Here is a 16,611-nt window from a genome sequence, read left to right on the forward strand (position 1 = left end):
GATTGTAATAATGTGTGTATGTATTATTATGTCCTTAAAATAAATAAGACAGATACTGACAGAACTACAACTAGGAGTTGACAAATGTGCTGTCATTGTGAGAGGTTATCCTATCCTACCTTATCCTATCCTATCCTACATCCTTACTAATGTGTGTCCTATCCTGTTCTGTATCCTTACTAATATGCATCCTATCCTATCCTATATCCTTACTAACATGTGTCCTGTCCTATCCTACATCCTTACTAATAAGCAACTTCAATACTTATCAGAAGTTCACAGATCAAACAGACAAAAATGACTGAGGATATGGAGACTTTGAACAATATAATTAGCAAGCTGGATCAAACAGATGTGAATAGAACCATGTATATTATGATTAGGTGATAAATCTTCTAAATTATACATGCAACATTTATAATAATTGATCATGTACTAGACAATAAAATGAATCTTAAATTTTAAAAGAATCAATGTATTCTGTTCCACATTCTCTCACGACAATGAAATTAAGTTACAAACCAGTAACAAAAGATAACTAAGAACAGCTTCATTTCATTGGCATTTTTAAAAAGGCTTCCATTCTTTTAATGAATGATAATGACAGTATATGTTAAAATTTGGGGGATGTAACTAAAGTGCAACTTCGAAAGAAACTTATATTTCTAAATTTCTGTGTTCAAGAAAAAGGAAAGTCTCGAATTTAATGAGCAAATTGCAAAACTTAAGTTAAAAAAGTTTCCTAGGAAGAAGAGACCATGTAATAAAGATAAGAACAGATATTAAGCAAACAAACAACAATCAATGAAAAGCACCAACTAAGGTAAAGGTTGCACCTTCTATAATACTAATAAAATAGAATAACTTTGAGATTGATCAAGAATAAAAGGGAAAGACTCACACAAAACAATATGAAAGATCAAAACGGGATACACAGGGCATTATAGGAAAGATCATTAATTTAAACAACTTAGTAAAAATAAAAAAGAACTTTTAAAGAAAACTGTAACTGAACATTGATTTTAGAAATAATTAGAAAGTCTGAATATAACCACTGAAGTAATTATATTGAGTTAAACACACACCCATCAAGAAAAACCAATCCCAAATGTTTTACAAACAAGTTGTACAAAATAGTCAAAGAAGAGTTCATTGAGGCCTCATAAAAACTCTCTCAGAGAATAATAAAATGAGAACACATCATACTTCATTTTCATGACATTAGTAAAACTTTTGTTACTTATGTCAGAGTAGGAGTAATTGAAAGTATACTCATTTCATTCATGATATTGGAGAGAATACTTCTAATGCTATACCACATAGTACATTTCTGAAAGGTATACTTAATCAGTGTGTAGAAGTTCTATTTCCAGTCTATCCTTAGACTTATGTCACCAATAGTTTGTTTTAGGTATTATGTTAAAGTTCACGAGTGAGATTTGTCTTTCCTTTCTTGTCCTGTGAATCAGCATTATCATGTCAACTGTTATTTGGTAGAAATGCAGAGTCTTGAGCCTACCCCAATCCTAAAATGTCAAAATCTGCATTTTAATCAAGGTCCCATGTCATTTGTCAGAAAAGCACCAATCTAGTTTAATCTAAGTTACATAGATAAAAAAATGATATGCACATTAATATTTATAGTAGTATCAATTATAAAAGCAAATGTTTGGAAAAGACAAGCATTCCCTAACAAAGAATGAATAAACAACTTGTGGCATTATTCAGACAATTTAAATCTACACAACAGTCAAAGTAAATGAACTAGAGGTGCTTGTATCAATACAGATGAATTTTACAATGACAATGTTGAACAAAAAATCAAGTTGTGGAAGAATAGAGAGTGATAACATTTTTATATTAGTAACACATACACTTGGTGTAAAAATATAAAGTCATTCATGGGAATGATAAACATCACATTCAAGAGTAAATAGGTGTTTCAATGGAATTATACTATTCTTGTTCTTAGGTTTTCTTAATATTTTATTATTTTTTAAAGATTTTATTTATTTATTTATTTTTATAGAGGGAAGGGAGGGAGAAAGAGAGAGAGAGAGAAACATCAATGTGCAGTTGCTGGGGGCCGTGGCCTGCAACCCAGGCATGTGCTCTGACTGGGAATGAAACCTGTGATGCTTTGGTTTGCAGCCTGCGCTAAATCCACTGAGCTATGCCAGCCAGGGCTAGGTTTTCTTAATCATATAACTGTTTACTGTATTATTATCCACATCATATTATTCTTTCAATTTTGGTGATTTGTATATGCTGCATAATGAAATGGAAGAATTAAGAAAAAAATTAATACTAATACATGGCAGAGTAGCCATCTGAATGCAGAACTGTGGCCATGAGCCTTATTCCCTGCTAACACATTACTGCTTCAATAAACCTAATGGCACAGTAATAGACTGGTATTTTGTAATTACAATTGTTGCTTTTATATAAGCAGCATATTTTAAAATAAGACTAAAATAATACTTTGAGAATTGCTTTTAGTTTTGTAACAAAAATGTTATTTTCAAACTCTTATAAAAGTGTAGTCATTTCCCTTCAACTATTATTAGATTTAATATAGTAATTAAATTTTGTTTCAATTAATAAGACTAAATTTAATTGTCAACTATCCTTAGGTTGACAGAAAATATTAAGCTAACACTTCAAACATTTTTCTCATCTCTACTAAGGTGTGATCCATTCAGAAGTGAGCCATATTGTTAGAAACATTGTCAGAAAGAGAACCGTGCAGAGGAACTGAGACTGAGAAAGTGTATTTCTTAACACTATATCACCATAATCTGATAATTGTTATAATAAAAATACTGCCTTTTTGTTTTTACTGTAGTTTTAAACATGTTATTGGGATGTATGAATTTCAATTATTCATTTTATGCTTTTGAACAAATGGTTGAGCTCTCTCTCAGAAAAAGGGCAGACTACTATTCAATACTGATTATTGAACTTTTGCTGAATGTTCTTCATTCCCCTCTCAATTTTTAAGTCAAGAAGTTCTAGTTTTGATCTCCAAAATATATAAAGAACTCACAGAACTTGACTCCAGGAAGACAAACAACTTAATTAAAAAATGGGCAAAGGACTCGAACGGGCACTTCTCCACAGAGGACATACAGAGGATCCAGTGGCATATGAAAGGATGCTCAGCATCACTAGCCATCAGAGAGATGCAAATTAAAACCACAGTGAGATACCATTTCACACTAGTCAGAATGGCCATCATAAACAAATCAACAACAAGTGCTGGCGAGCTTGAGGAGAAAAAAGGAAACCTAGTGCACTGATGGTGGGAATGCAACTGGCGCAGCCACTGTGGAAAACAGTATGGAATTTCCTCAGAAAATTAAAAATGGAACTGACTATTTACCCAGCAGTACCACTGCTGGGATTATACCCTAAGAATCCTGAAACACCAGTTCAAAAGAACCTTTGCACCCCAATGTTCATAGCAGCACAATTTACAGTAACCAAGTGCTGGAACCAACCTAAGTTCCCATCAGCAAATGAATGGATCAAAAACTGTGGTACATTTACACAACAGAATACTATGCAGCAGAAAGAAAGAAGGAGCTCCTACCTTTCATGACAGCATGGATAGAACTGGAGAGCATTAGGCTAAGTTAAAGAAGCCAGGTGGTGAAAGACAAATAACCACATGATCTCACCTATAAGTGGAACCTAATCAACAAAACAAACAAGCAAGCAAAATACAACCAGAAACAAAGAACAAACTGACAGTAACCAGAGAGGAATGGGGAGAGAGATAATGGAGGAAAATAGGGGAAGGGCCATCAAGGAACATGTATAAAGGACACATGGACAAAGGCAAAAGGGGGGTAGAGGTTTGAGGGTGGGAAGTGGGGTGGAGGGCTGTGGTGGGGTGAAAATGGAGACAACTGTACTTGAACAAAAATAAAAATAACTAACGAAATAAATAAAATTAAAAAATAAAAATAATTAAAATAATTTAAAAAAAGACATTCTAGTTTGGTTCTGGGAGGAGGTGAGTGTAACATCCACCTACTCCACTGCATAAAACCTATATAATTTTATTAAGCAATGCCACCCCAAAAATTCACGAAAAGTTTTTTTATAAAGAAGTTCCAGAATGCAAAGGTCATGTCTTTTTTTTCACTTGTTTTGTACTCAGAACTTCCTGGAACTGAAAGCTTTCCAAATACTTGATTGGCCAAAAAGTTTGTTAGGATTTTTTTCTGTAAGTTGATGGCTCTAGCAGTGCTTATTTGTCTTTCACTTCACTTGAAACAATTTTGTTAGATTGCATTGTGACAGCTGTCATGTCAGCATGCATTTAAAGAAAAACATCAAAGTTGGTGATTTTTTGTAACCATTTTAATATTGAAGAGGGAAGAAAATACAGGACATTTTTGGCATATCATGCTTTATTATTTCAAGAAAGGTAAAGTATAACCTAAACTTAAAAAAATTAAAAAAAAAGATTTGTGCAGTGTATGGAGAAGGTGCTGTGACTGATCAAGCGAACATGTCAAACGTGGTTTGTGAAGGTTAGTGCTAGAGATTTCTCAACTGATGATGCTCCACGGTTGGGGAGACCAGTTGAAGTTGATAGCAATTAAATTGAGACATTAATCGAGAACAGTCAACATTATACCATTCAGGAGATAGCTGACATATTCAAAATATCCAAATTAGTAAAGTCATTGCTGAAAATAAAAATGTGTCTTTTATTTCATGGACAAAACTAACAGACTTTTTGTCCAACCCAATACTTTAAGGAACAGGGAAAATGTAACATTCATGTGCAAATTGTCTTCATAATAAATCCCTGCCTGAAAAGGCTTTAATATTTTTCTTTTCAGGCTCTTGTTCTTTCACTAAGCCCACATAATTCTTTTTTCACATTGCTTAGAAATTATCAGTAGAGAATATTATTATTAAGCATCACTATTATTGTTATTATTGTTTAACCTTTATTGGGTGTTTACTATGGGCCAGTAGTGTATTAAATCATTTAATGTCCACAAGTCTGTTATTATACCCCTTCTACTACTGGGAAAACAAAAGGGTTAAATATTATGACTTGCCCAAGGTCACATACCTAGCAAGTATGTTATATTGCTTTCACTTTCTACATGCTTTTTTTTTTATTAAAGATTTTATTTATTTATTTTTGGAAAGAGGGGAAGGGAAGGAGCAAGAGAGGGAGAGAAATATCAGTGTGTGGTTGCCTCTCACACACCCCCTACTGGGGACCTGGCCTGCAACCCAGACATGTACCCTGACTGGGAATCAAACCTGTGACCCTTTGGTTTGCAGCCTGCACTCAATCCACTGAGCTCCACCAGCCAGGGCCATGCTGTGTTTTTAATGTATGTGTTAAATGAACCAAGCTAACATTACAGTTCTTAGGAGCACAGATTGAGGCTTCTACTGTTTGTGTTTTCCCACTGAAAATCCAGTTCTGAGCCTCTGAGAAGTGCCCGACAGTGTAAAAAAAGCAGTGAAAGAATGATATCATCAGAGGAAAGTGGATAGAGAGGATTAGACACTCAGAAAAAGGTACATCAAGTTTTTTTAAAAAGATTTTTCTTTCTTTATTTTTATAGAGGGGAAGGGAGGGAGAAAGAGGGAGAGAAACAGCAATGCGTGGTTGCCTCTCGAGCGCCCCCTACTGGGGAATCTGTGACCTGACTGGGATTCGAATGACTGACCCTTTGGTTCCAAGTCCAGTGTTCAATCCACTGAACCACACCAGCCAGGGCAAGGTATGTCCAGTTTTAAAGGAGAATTTATTCTCTGACATTTGGCTGCATTTCTTATAAATGACCAGTTAGTTCTTACTGATAATCAGAAGACTAAATTTCCTAAATTATCTGAGCAAACATTTCTCTTTAAAGTTTCTTTTTTCCTGGTGAATTCCAGTAAAAATTCACCATTCTTATAAGACTATAATTGCCCTATTGGTACAGTATTTGTGAATTCAGGAGAATTAAATTCAGTATGGTATTTTTAGTTTAAAAATAGTCTATCTTATTCCAATTACTTGAAAAAAAATAAAAACTTTTTAAATAGGAGCTTTTAAATCACTTTTGTAATCTCCTAAGTAAAATTTCAACTCTTTACAATATAGATTACTGACTCATTAATTAAAAAAATCAGTGATAATTTGGGGACATGAGTAAACATATAATTACTGAGAAACCCCAACCATTACTGAGCCTTCAGTAATGACAGACCATTCAGCAAAACTTCAGCCTAATATCTTTTTATTATATGTCCTTGGTCAAATAACTATATCAAAATGCTGGGCTTATATCAAATTCCTTGTAAGAATGTTAAAAATCTTTATGTCCTATAAACTACTTTAGAAAAATTTCATACAATGGCTAATGTATCATAGCCTAGATCCATTAGTGATAAATTCATACTTGCATCTAGTAAATTCAAACAAGGAAATAAAGTAGAATGACTGGGAGCTTTGCTTTCAAATGATGTCATCAATAATATCTGCTTTAATGCTAGCTTTTCTTTAGGCCGATTTCAGAGGCTTTAAAGAACCAGAATCTAACTCTTTATCCAGGACCTTTAGTTTGCACCATTGTTTGTATGTCTTTCTTTATCTTTAAGCATTGAATATAGGAGACTTGGCAAAGTGTGAACATAAAGAAATGCAACATTCTGCTTTTAATATATATCATAGTCTCAGTCAATAAAAGTTACACATAGTTATGTGTTAGTCACTGGCAGGGGATGGAAGCATAGTCAGTGCTGCATAGCCTTTTAGACTTCTACTTTCTTCCTAGTGTTCATCAGAATGTCTATAAAACTTATACATTTTAAGAAATGAAATGTTTGAAATTTTATGTACAGTGTTTTGAAGGAAAACATAAACTACTTGAGAATTTTTCAACCTGAATAAAAATGCTGCATCATAGAATATTAAAGCAGAACAGCAAATGCCAGTCCTCATGAATGTTAACTTCAGATTTACAGCATTTTAGCTTCCTTGAAATAAAATAAATGTTCAGTTATTAAGCCATTTGGGATCCAATAGAAAAATGCATAATTGCTGACTGACATATATGTATTTATATATGCTAAGTCTGATACAATTCTTATTCAAGTGTGTCCTTGTATATATATTTACTATTTAAGTACACACATGTATATGTACAGATATGTATATACTTACTTTTTAAAATTTAAAGGTATTCTACTCTTTGTTTATACTTATCAACTGTACTTTCAAAGTTTTATCTTTGGAGAATCCAAATTTAAATTATTTTCCTCTTATAAAAGACAGCTGCAGCTGTCTTTTAACAAAGTTATTTGGTTCTGTATATGTTGGGAAATTTTAAAAGGAGGAATGAGACCTTTGACAAATTTTTTAAAGACTTTTTCAGAGTTTGTAGCCAGAATCACCACATATACTTATCTCTGTTTTTTTCAATGCCATGAATCATTACAAATGTCAGGTTCATTACTGCAACATGCTGAAGTGATTAAGTGGAAACTGTGCCCAGCACTGTACTGTAAAACAATCCATTTCCAAACACATTGTTTTGTACTGTATGCCTCGGCCCAACTAAATTTTATTTGATGCTTTGGTGATTGCTCTTTTGTTTGGTGTTGAAGAATTCAAAGCTATGAAATTCAGAGCTCAAATTTGAGTACAATATTAAGACTGTTGCTATCTGGAGTGAATCTGTGCATGTTATCCAGAGTCATCTGCTTCTGGGATTGCATTCTGCACTTTTTTTTTTTTTACTTCAGTCATGCAATCAGAATGTATAAGTGAATTTGTTTTGTATCTATTCTAGGGTTTATGAATATCATTCTTTACCCATGTTCAAATGGGATTAAATTTGGTTACCTTGGAAAAGGAAACAGCTTAGAACCAACCAATAGCAGCCTCTTTATTTTCTACATGAAGTCATCCTCATTTGGAAAATCCCATATTGTTTCCCACCCCCCTCCTTGGTGAATTTGTGCAAATGTGTGAGTTTCAAATTCAGTCTTCATCAGCACAAAACAAACACAGATAGAGGTGTGAAAGTGTTTGCCTAACTCTATTAAAACCACATTCCTAGAGAGAACTTGTGAATGACAGATGCTGCAGGCTTTCAAAAAAAGCTAGAAAATATAAGCTTGGTATATACATGATTAAGAGCAAAAGAGGACACGAAAATAAATTTTTGAAGGAAATAGGAGAAAAATACATAACTCAATGTTACTTTTAATAAGTCTTTTTCTCTCTTTTTTAAAATAATTTTTATTGATTGATTTTAGAAAGACATTAATTTGTAGTTCCACTTATTTATGCATTCATTGGTTGCTTTTTGTATGTGTCCTCACCGGAGATCGAACTACAACCTTGTCATATTGGAAAAAGCTCTAACCGAAGCTCTAATCAACTGAGCCACCCAGCCAAAGCCCCCTTCTTAACTTTCTTAAATTATGCGATTTCCTAATACCTGCTTGGTTTTTGCAGTGCAAGGGTTCCTAGATGGCGCTCTAAAGCATTTGCCGGAAGGTGGCGGCATAAGCCCTTATTGCTTGGAGCTGTCCCAGGTGCTGAACCCAGTTTCGGAGTTTAAGAGAAACTCAGCGGGCAGCAACCAGGGATTCCACCAAGTTCTCCCTTAGAGATTTGCAAGCTCTGGTTAAAAAAGAAAAGAAAAGAAAAAAGCCATATAAAATGCCCTACCTCATTTACAACACATTAGCAAAAAAAAAAAAAATCCCTCCCCTAAATCTACTCACCACAAAACTATGGGAGACGGCAATGTTCACTGAATTTAAAAGGGAAATGGTGCAGGGAAAGCGTGTTTGTAGAGTATGTACTGAGCTGAGTGTTTTCATTTGGAGCTGCAGCTATTTACTTGTCTTTTTAAAAGTCCTTTCTAATCCTTTCTCCCCAAATTTTCCAAAGTTAAAAAAAATTCACAGGCAACATCCTCCCCAAGAGATTTAAGTGTAAAACGATGAACGGGTGAGAGGGGTGGTTTTTAAAAAGCTAAGACACCGTTTTCTTTCTATCAATTTATGATAATTTACAGACCGACCCAAGGCTGTCCACCTCCCTGTTCAGACTCCAAGTGCCTCTTTTGCTTATTTTCTATTGCGTGATGCTGACTCTGTTTAAGAATTTGACAGAAATATAAAGCAATGGGTAATTAGAATTTTTCCCTCGAGTTTGGCTGGGGGGAAGGCAAGGGTATTTGTTGCAATGTTGGTCTGATCGGGAGATCGCGGGTATGTGAGCAGTTCTAAGTATGCGGACAAAAGGGGCTTGAACGCTACGACGCTGAGCTAGAGGCAGAGGAGGGCGGGGACGGGGGAAAGAGACACTCAGGGTTGAGGAAGTGTTAGGAAGGGAGGGTTAGTGTGGGAGGGAGGGAGACTGGCTGTCTGAGCGACACAGAGGAATAAAGAAAGCGTGTGAGAAGGGAGAGGGAGACCGAAAGGGAAGGCTAGTGAGGAGAAGGGAAGTGGAAGGAGGAGGCTTAAGAGAAAGAAAAGAGAGAGAAGAGAGTGGGAGAGACGGATGGAGAAAAGCAGGGAGAGGAGGGTCACAGAATGACCGTGAAGGATGGAGTTTCAATATTCCAGATACTTTTAGGGTTGGAGACTCTGTTAGTAAGGAGACGCTGGTTCCTGGCAGCCAGTTGGGCAGCGACAAGGTAAAATGAACAGCGAGAGACAGACGTTCCAGCCATCTCTCTGTTACCCAGAGATCCCGGAGCTGTTCTCCGGCCAACTCGTTTCTCAGCTAGAGTTCCTGAACGCGCTGGACCAAGAGAGCCCACGGAGCGCCTAGAAGCTGCTCCTCGGAGTTGCCTTCGCCTGAGCAGTAAGAACTTCCTGCTTGAGTCCCTGCATCCCCTCCCCTAGAAACTCCTTGGAGAGAGGGGCGGCAGACCCCAGGGGGAGGGGCGAGGGGATCTTTGTGCAGGTCTTTCTCCCCTCCCCCTCCCCTGCCCAGCGCGCAGGCATGGATGTGCTCAGCCCTGCACAGGGCAACAACACCACGTCCTCCGAAGGTCCCTTCGGGACAAACGGCAACGCTACTGGCAACTCTGACGTGACCTTTAGCTACCAAGTGGTCACCTCTCTGCTGCTGGGCACGCTTATCTTATGTGCTGTACTGGGCAATGCGTGCGTGGTGGCCGCCATTGCCCTGGAGCGCTCCCTGCAGAACGTGGCTAACTATCTCATCGGCTCACTGGCAGTCACCGACCTCATGGTGTCGGTGCTGGTGCTGCCCATGGCCGCATTGTACCAGGTGCTCAACAAGTGGACTCTGGGGCAGGTCACCTGTGACCTGTTCATTGCCCTCGACGTGCTGTGCTGCACCTCGTCCATCCTGCACCTGTGCGCCATTGCACTGGACAGGTACTGGGCCATTACGGACCCCATCGACTACGTGAACAAGAGGACACCCCGGCGTGCCGCTGCGCTCATCTCGCTCACTTGGCTCATTGGCTTCCTCATCTCCATTCCACCCATGCTAGGCTGGCGGACCCCGGAAGACCGCTCGGACCCCGACGCATGCACCATCAGCAAGGACCACGGCTACACTATCTACTCCACCTTCGGCGCTTTCTACATCCCGCTGCTTCTCATGCTAGTTCTCTACGGGCGCATCTTCCGAGCCGCGCGCTTCCGCATCCGAAAGACAGTCAAGAAGGTGGAGAAGAAGAGAGCGGACACCCGCCTTGGGGCGTCACCGGCCCCTCAGCCCAAGAAGAGCGTAAATGGAGAACCTGAGAGCAGAGAATGGAGGCAGTGCTTGGGCAATAGGGCAGGGGGTATTCAGTGCACCAATGGAGCAGTGAGACAAGGTGATGATGGCACAGCCCTGGAGGTGATCGAAGTGCACCGGATGGGCAACTCCAAAGAGCACCTGCCGCTGCCCAGAGAGGCTGGTGCTGTCACATGTGCCCAGGCCTCCTTCGAGAAGAAAAATGAGCGCAACGCTGAGGCCAAGCGCAAAATGGCCCTGGCTCGCGAGAGGAAGACGGTGAAAACTCTGGGCATCATTATGGGCACCTTCATCCTCTGCTGGCTGCCTTTCTTCATCGTGGCCCTGGTCCTACCTTTCTGCGAGAACAGCTGCCATATGCCCACCCTCTTAGGCGACATAATTAACTGGCTGGGCTACTCCAACTCTCTGCTCAACCCTGTCATTTATGCCTACTTCAACAAGGACTTCCAAAATGCCTTTAAGAAAATCATCAAGTGCAAGTTCTGCCGCCAATGATGGTGGAGAAGCAGCCTGGGAACGGCCCGCGCTACTCACTCAGCCTCCCGCAGCCCTTTGGAATCAACCTATGATAACTTGCTACTTTGACTCTGACTTTCTCAGCGGCTCTACCTGCGGCTTCCAGACCTCGTTTCCCTCTTCTTGCTCAGAGGGAGGGCGCCCTGTGCAAAGAGGCGCCAGCGGCGGGGCAGGGGACACGGGAAATTTCCCGCGTCTGTAAAAAGCGACCTTGGCTCTGATTTTGGCTTCAGAATTAGTTTTTTTCCCAACAGTTGCCTCCTCCCTTTTATGTTCCCTAAATTTTCGTGGCGGAAGTTTAAGACTCAGCCGTTCAGGGCAAAACATCCACGCAGAAAAATAAACTACACTCTGACGCTGTGCCCACTAATGGCTCCCACCTGCTCGCTCTGCTGCTAGAATTTGGACTTAAAGTTCAGGACTTTACTCCGTTCCTATCCCTGCCCCCACTCCCGGCTCTCTTGTCCTGAAAACGTTCACTATCTATTTCGGTGCCATCCTTTCTTTCCTTTCCCTGTTTCCCTTTAAGCACTCGCTAGTCCCAGTGCACTATTTACTACTCGGGGAAGGCGGGTATGCTTTTCCTTGCGGCTGTGATGATCCCCGCAATCCCTACCTTGACCTTCCGAGCACCGCCCATGGGTTCTTTTCTTGGATTCAAAACAAGTGGCCAGAAGCTGTCTCTTAGAGTGGACTTGTAAATACAAGGCTCGGCCAGTGGGAGAGTGCGGAACGATTATCTCCTCTTGTTTGGCTTCAGCACTCACCAAAGAAACTGACACTCATTGGGTTGGGGGAGCGGATTTCTGTCTGGGTGCTGGAGGGTCTACATGTTCTGGCTTCGCGACTTACCAACTGCGAAGGCGCCCGCTGGCCACTGGGTGCGCGCTGGGGACGCCAACCTCCCGCGCGAACGCTGAGCGCGCCGGCGGGACAGGACCATTTTCCGGCCTAAATCTCGGGACGCGGTGAAGCGCCGCTGGACCACAGTCTGGGTCTGCCATTTCCTCCCGCGCTGGGTACCGCGGGGTTCTGGGGACCAAAAAGACCCGGAGTGCCAAAGGAGTGTCCTTGTCCGGTATCAAAGAGGGAGGGCATCTCAATGTGTGGGCCGGGGCTCCAGCTGGCACTTAAAGGGCAATTTTCTCCAATGGATGCAAGTTCTGCTCCTAATTCACCCCTCAACCTTTTCGGATAAGGGAATAGCTCTGTGTAGCGTGTCCTAACAGTACACAGGATTTGTTCTGCAGGTCGTCCAGGACTCAAAATTACCAGGACCTTCATTTCCAACAAGGATTTCTAGGCTTTCAATCCAAGGGGTCCCGATAGGTTTAGCACTCCCCGCGCTCTGAGAGGCGGTTACCTCAAATATCGAGGCTGTGAAGGCCTAGCCAGGGGTGCTCTTCCCTGGGGAGTCCCTGAGAGGCTTGTACAGGGTTAACATTTGCTCCCTGGCCTGACTGTTTTTAGCCACAACTCTAGAAAACGGGCTTCTCGCCCTTTGAATTTGTGGAGCACTCCAAGCTTTCTCTCTACCCCCTCCCCCCAGAAGTTATTCTTTCAGCCTTGCCACTCCTGCTGAGAAATCGGTTATAACCATTACTGCCCCCAGAAGGGAAGGTATTTCGGTGCTCCGTTAGAATGTAAATTTCCATCCACGTGACCTGACTGGGATCAAGAAGTTTGTTATAGTGAGATCTTCTACTTTTCTGATGTGTAACAGTTTCGTTTTCCAGCAATTTCACAGTTATTTATTCTTACTCCCCTCTCCTTTCAACTATACCTTTTGAATGTTTTCATTGTTGTTTTGAGAGCTGTATTGTGAAAGTTGCCAGTGAAAAGTTCACTTGTGTTTAAAGTTAAGAAGGTGAAAAGACAGCTGGCTCTATCACTTGAAGCCATTTTATTGTTCGTTAAACTGAACAAAGCCTGCACTTTTTCTAAGACCTAAACTGAGAGTAAGCATTATACCCCGTTAAAACAGGAAAAGTATAAGAACTCTGGGAACTCAGTGGATGGTCTATCTATGCATATGTAATGCCCAGAAGGGGCTGTGGTGGAGAAAATAAGATAGACTTCTCCTGTCCAACAATTATTCATTTGAAAATTCGATTCTTTTTCTAACAATAATTTAAGTAGACCTACATGAAAACACTTTTCTGTATGTGTCTTCCTAAATCTTTAGAAAAAATCCTATAATATATTTAAAATAACTGAAGTCCACAATTGGCTCATGCAAATTATACCTTGGCCAGCAAGTATTACATTTGAAGTTTTGAGACTTCTAGTTATTTGTATCTTTCACAGAACTGTATGGCAATAGGTTTTGGACATTTGTTCTTCCTGTTCTGGAGGATTGATACCAGAATGGGGAAGGAGCATCCATTTGGACTATAATTGCCAAGGTAATAGAGAAATTTGGAAAATGTGCAAAAGAGCTGCATAGCAGAAAAAAGACCCTGTTTGATGCTTTTTTTGAAGTATTTATATTAAGGTAAAGTATATATGCATCAAAATTGGCTTTCACTCTTCCCTGTGACAATAAAGAACTTTAATAATGGTAATGCTACAATAAACTGATATCAGTAACACACGCATCTTTATTTTAATCAGAATCAATGTCTATTTGTATTCATTTATATAATTTTAAAATTGAAGTCAAAGGCCCTGGCTGGGTAGCTCAGTTGGTTAGAGTGTTGTCCTAATAGGCCAAGGTTGCAGGTTCAGTCAAAAAGCAACCATTGAATGCATGAATATGTGGAACTACAAATCTTTCTTTCTCTCTCTCTTCCCCCCCTCAAATCAATAAATAAAAATTAAAAAAACAGAAGTCAAAAATACAGTTATCAGTATAAGATCCTGCTATACAGATCAGGGGTTTGATACTTAGAGAAATAAATTTAATTTTTAGCACTGAAACTCATTTTAGATGAGTTATTTCTGTTCTTAAAGAAATCCTGTCTCTGGCAAGAGGAGCTCACATCTCATTGGTTAGCCATGAAACCATGTGTTAGCCCTCACTGACACCTTCAGATAAGGTTTAGGCACCTGTCTAAATAAAATGAATGAGGCAGGGGACATGCGACAGAAATGCAGCCTCTGGTGAAAGCAACAGAGGCCCATCCTGCCTTTTCAAAGTAGCAGACAGTGCTGATGCCCTTCCTTTGTCTTCCCCATGATGTCCTGCTAGAAGGAATGGCCTCCCTTAGATTCAGAAGAAGCAACTGTTTGGGGTTTGCCAATCAATTAAAGGTAAAGGGGCATCTTCCTTTCTGGGTGGGTCTCATTGGATAGTGGAGGTCCATATGTAAGATCTATGACCCCATTAAAATTAATTCTTATTATGTCTCTCTCTGTTTCCAACTGGAATCATCAATAATGCCTCTTGTTTCCTATGTTATATTTGCTAATCACACTGTTTTCTGATATCAGATTGATGGTTGCAAGGCAAAGTGAACTCAGGTAAACCCCAAGAGAAAAAACAAAGGTTAGGGATATATTATGGCCATAGAAGACAGCATGTGAAGCTACATGCTTAGTTCAGGTATATATGTATTACATATTGTTAGCCACAAAAATGGTATAGACTCTAAAAGAAGTATTATTTGAGCAAAAGTTTACAATCTGAGCAATACACATTCAGGTAGCAACTCAAACTGTGCTTTGGACAGAACAAGGAAAGACAAGGTTTATAAAGGCCAAGCCCACTAAATGTAATTCTTGCATGCAAATGAAGTCTCGTTGCCCCAGTTAACAGGGATTGGTTAGTTCCAATATGTACATGAGGGAGCTGAAAGCTATAAGGAAGGAAGCAAAGTCCCTATATGTCCATGTACAGCTTGTTGTTCCAGGATGTTTATGACTCTGTGACATTTATGGCCCCAGGAGGTTTTGAGCTGAGTTTAGCAACAGATTTAGTAATAGAGCTTTTGGAAATGAGATACAAGATGTGTGTAGTCCTCACTTACTTACTCTTCTGACTCTATTTTAAGTGAGTCTTAACAATGCTTATTTCCCTTTATTTTTTCCATTATCAGTATCCCCCAGTAATGAAAAGTAAAGGCAGAGGAATTGAGAGAATAAGAACAATCTTGAGTTTACCATTTGAAAAGTGTTGCATAAAAGTATTCCTGACCTTGAGTAAAATGATGCATTGGCACATTTGCCTTTTAGATTTTGGATAGCTACCTTCTTGGTTCACATCTCTTCTTCCAAGGGAACAGTGGTCTTTGGCTTTCTACAGGCCTTCCTGAACCTCTATCAATACTCCAATAGAGAGAGAGACTTGCTATCATTCACTTCCAACTAAGCCCATATAATCAATGAGCAGCTATCACATGTCAGGCTTTGTTGAATAATGTTGAAATATGGAACTACAAATTAATATAAGATGCTCTTGTCACTTTGAAGGAGTATTTAACCTATGTGGGTATAAAAGAATAAACTACTAAGGTTAAGTAAACATGAATGGCAGAATATATAACTATCATCTAAACAGCACAAACCACTGGAGTTTGGCCCTTTAAGAATTCACAGGACAAAGATCACCGTGGGCTGTGGAGGATAGAAAAGATGGGGCAGAGAAAGCAGTGTGGTTCTTCAGAACTGACCTCTGGGCAAATGGCGGGGTATGAAAAGGCAGACATTCTCTATGAGTTGCCCAAAACAGCTTGATGCCTTCTTCCTGTCAGCTGGAGACCTAGGATTAATTTTTTCTCTTGAGTGCTAGACTGCTGGTAGCCTGGATTGATTATCAATGCGGTAATCCTAGAGAGAGGTGCAGGTGCAAATCTTTCCATGTGTTGTGCCAACTGAAAAGGTCTGAGGAGAAAGAGAGAGAGATGCATCTACAGTCAAAGGAATGTGGGTTGGGGTAAGTAGATAAAAGGAAGAAGTTTCTGAGCAGAGTAAGGGATAGAGCGTATCAATAAGGAGAATACAATTAAACCATTAAAGGGTGACAACAGATGACCAGTAGGTACAAGACAGAGTAATTCATACTTATGGATTGTTTGTGTTTTGCCAAGTGATTTTCATACATTTGAGGTAGCAGATCCTTTTGGAAATACCAATAAGACCATTTTAGCCAAAGCAGAAGTTTCACATAGTAGTGAGTAAGTATAGAAAAAAGTACTAGTGATCATATATGGAAGAATTATAACTCCAAGTTAAAAAGCTAGAACTGTAGTTGTAATCAGTGGGGGTCATTAATGATGAAAGCTTAAATGTTTTGTTTGGAGGTAATTTACATGATGCAGGTGTGAGACAATAAAGGACTGAATGTGATATGCTGACAGAAGGAATGAAAACAAGGAAGATTTTGTGAAGAA

The 16,611-nt window shown here is 39.6% G+C and overlaps 1 protein-coding gene across 1 annotated transcript; it reads left to right on the top strand.

Annotated features, from left to right (window-relative positions):
* The first annotated feature begins 9,991 nt into the window (after positions 1-9,991).
* Positions 9,992-11,347, top strand: HTR1A (5-hydroxytryptamine receptor 1A). Its single transcript, XM_045848240.1, has one exon. The coding sequence runs from the start codon at positions 9,992-9,994 to the stop codon at positions 11,258-11,260; it is 1,269 nt and encodes a 422-aa protein (XP_045704196.1). The 3' UTR covers positions 11,261-11,347.
* The last annotated feature ends 5,264 nt before the right edge of the window (positions 11,348-16,611 follow it).

The sequence above is a fragment of the Phyllostomus hastatus genome, unplaced genomic scaffold (genome assembly GCF_019186645.2).
Source record: "Phyllostomus hastatus isolate PE091 unplaced genomic scaffold, TTU_PhHast_1.1 phas_contig_58, whole genome shotgun sequence".
Classification (NCBI taxonomy): Eukaryota; Metazoa; Chordata; class Mammalia; order Chiroptera; family Phyllostomidae; genus Phyllostomus; species Phyllostomus hastatus.

Excerpts from the sequence above, each read along its gene's own strand:
- HTR1A (XM_045848240.1), top strand. The coding sequence starts at position 9,992 with ATGGATGTGCTCAGCCCTGCACAGGGCAACAACACCACGTCCTCCGAA.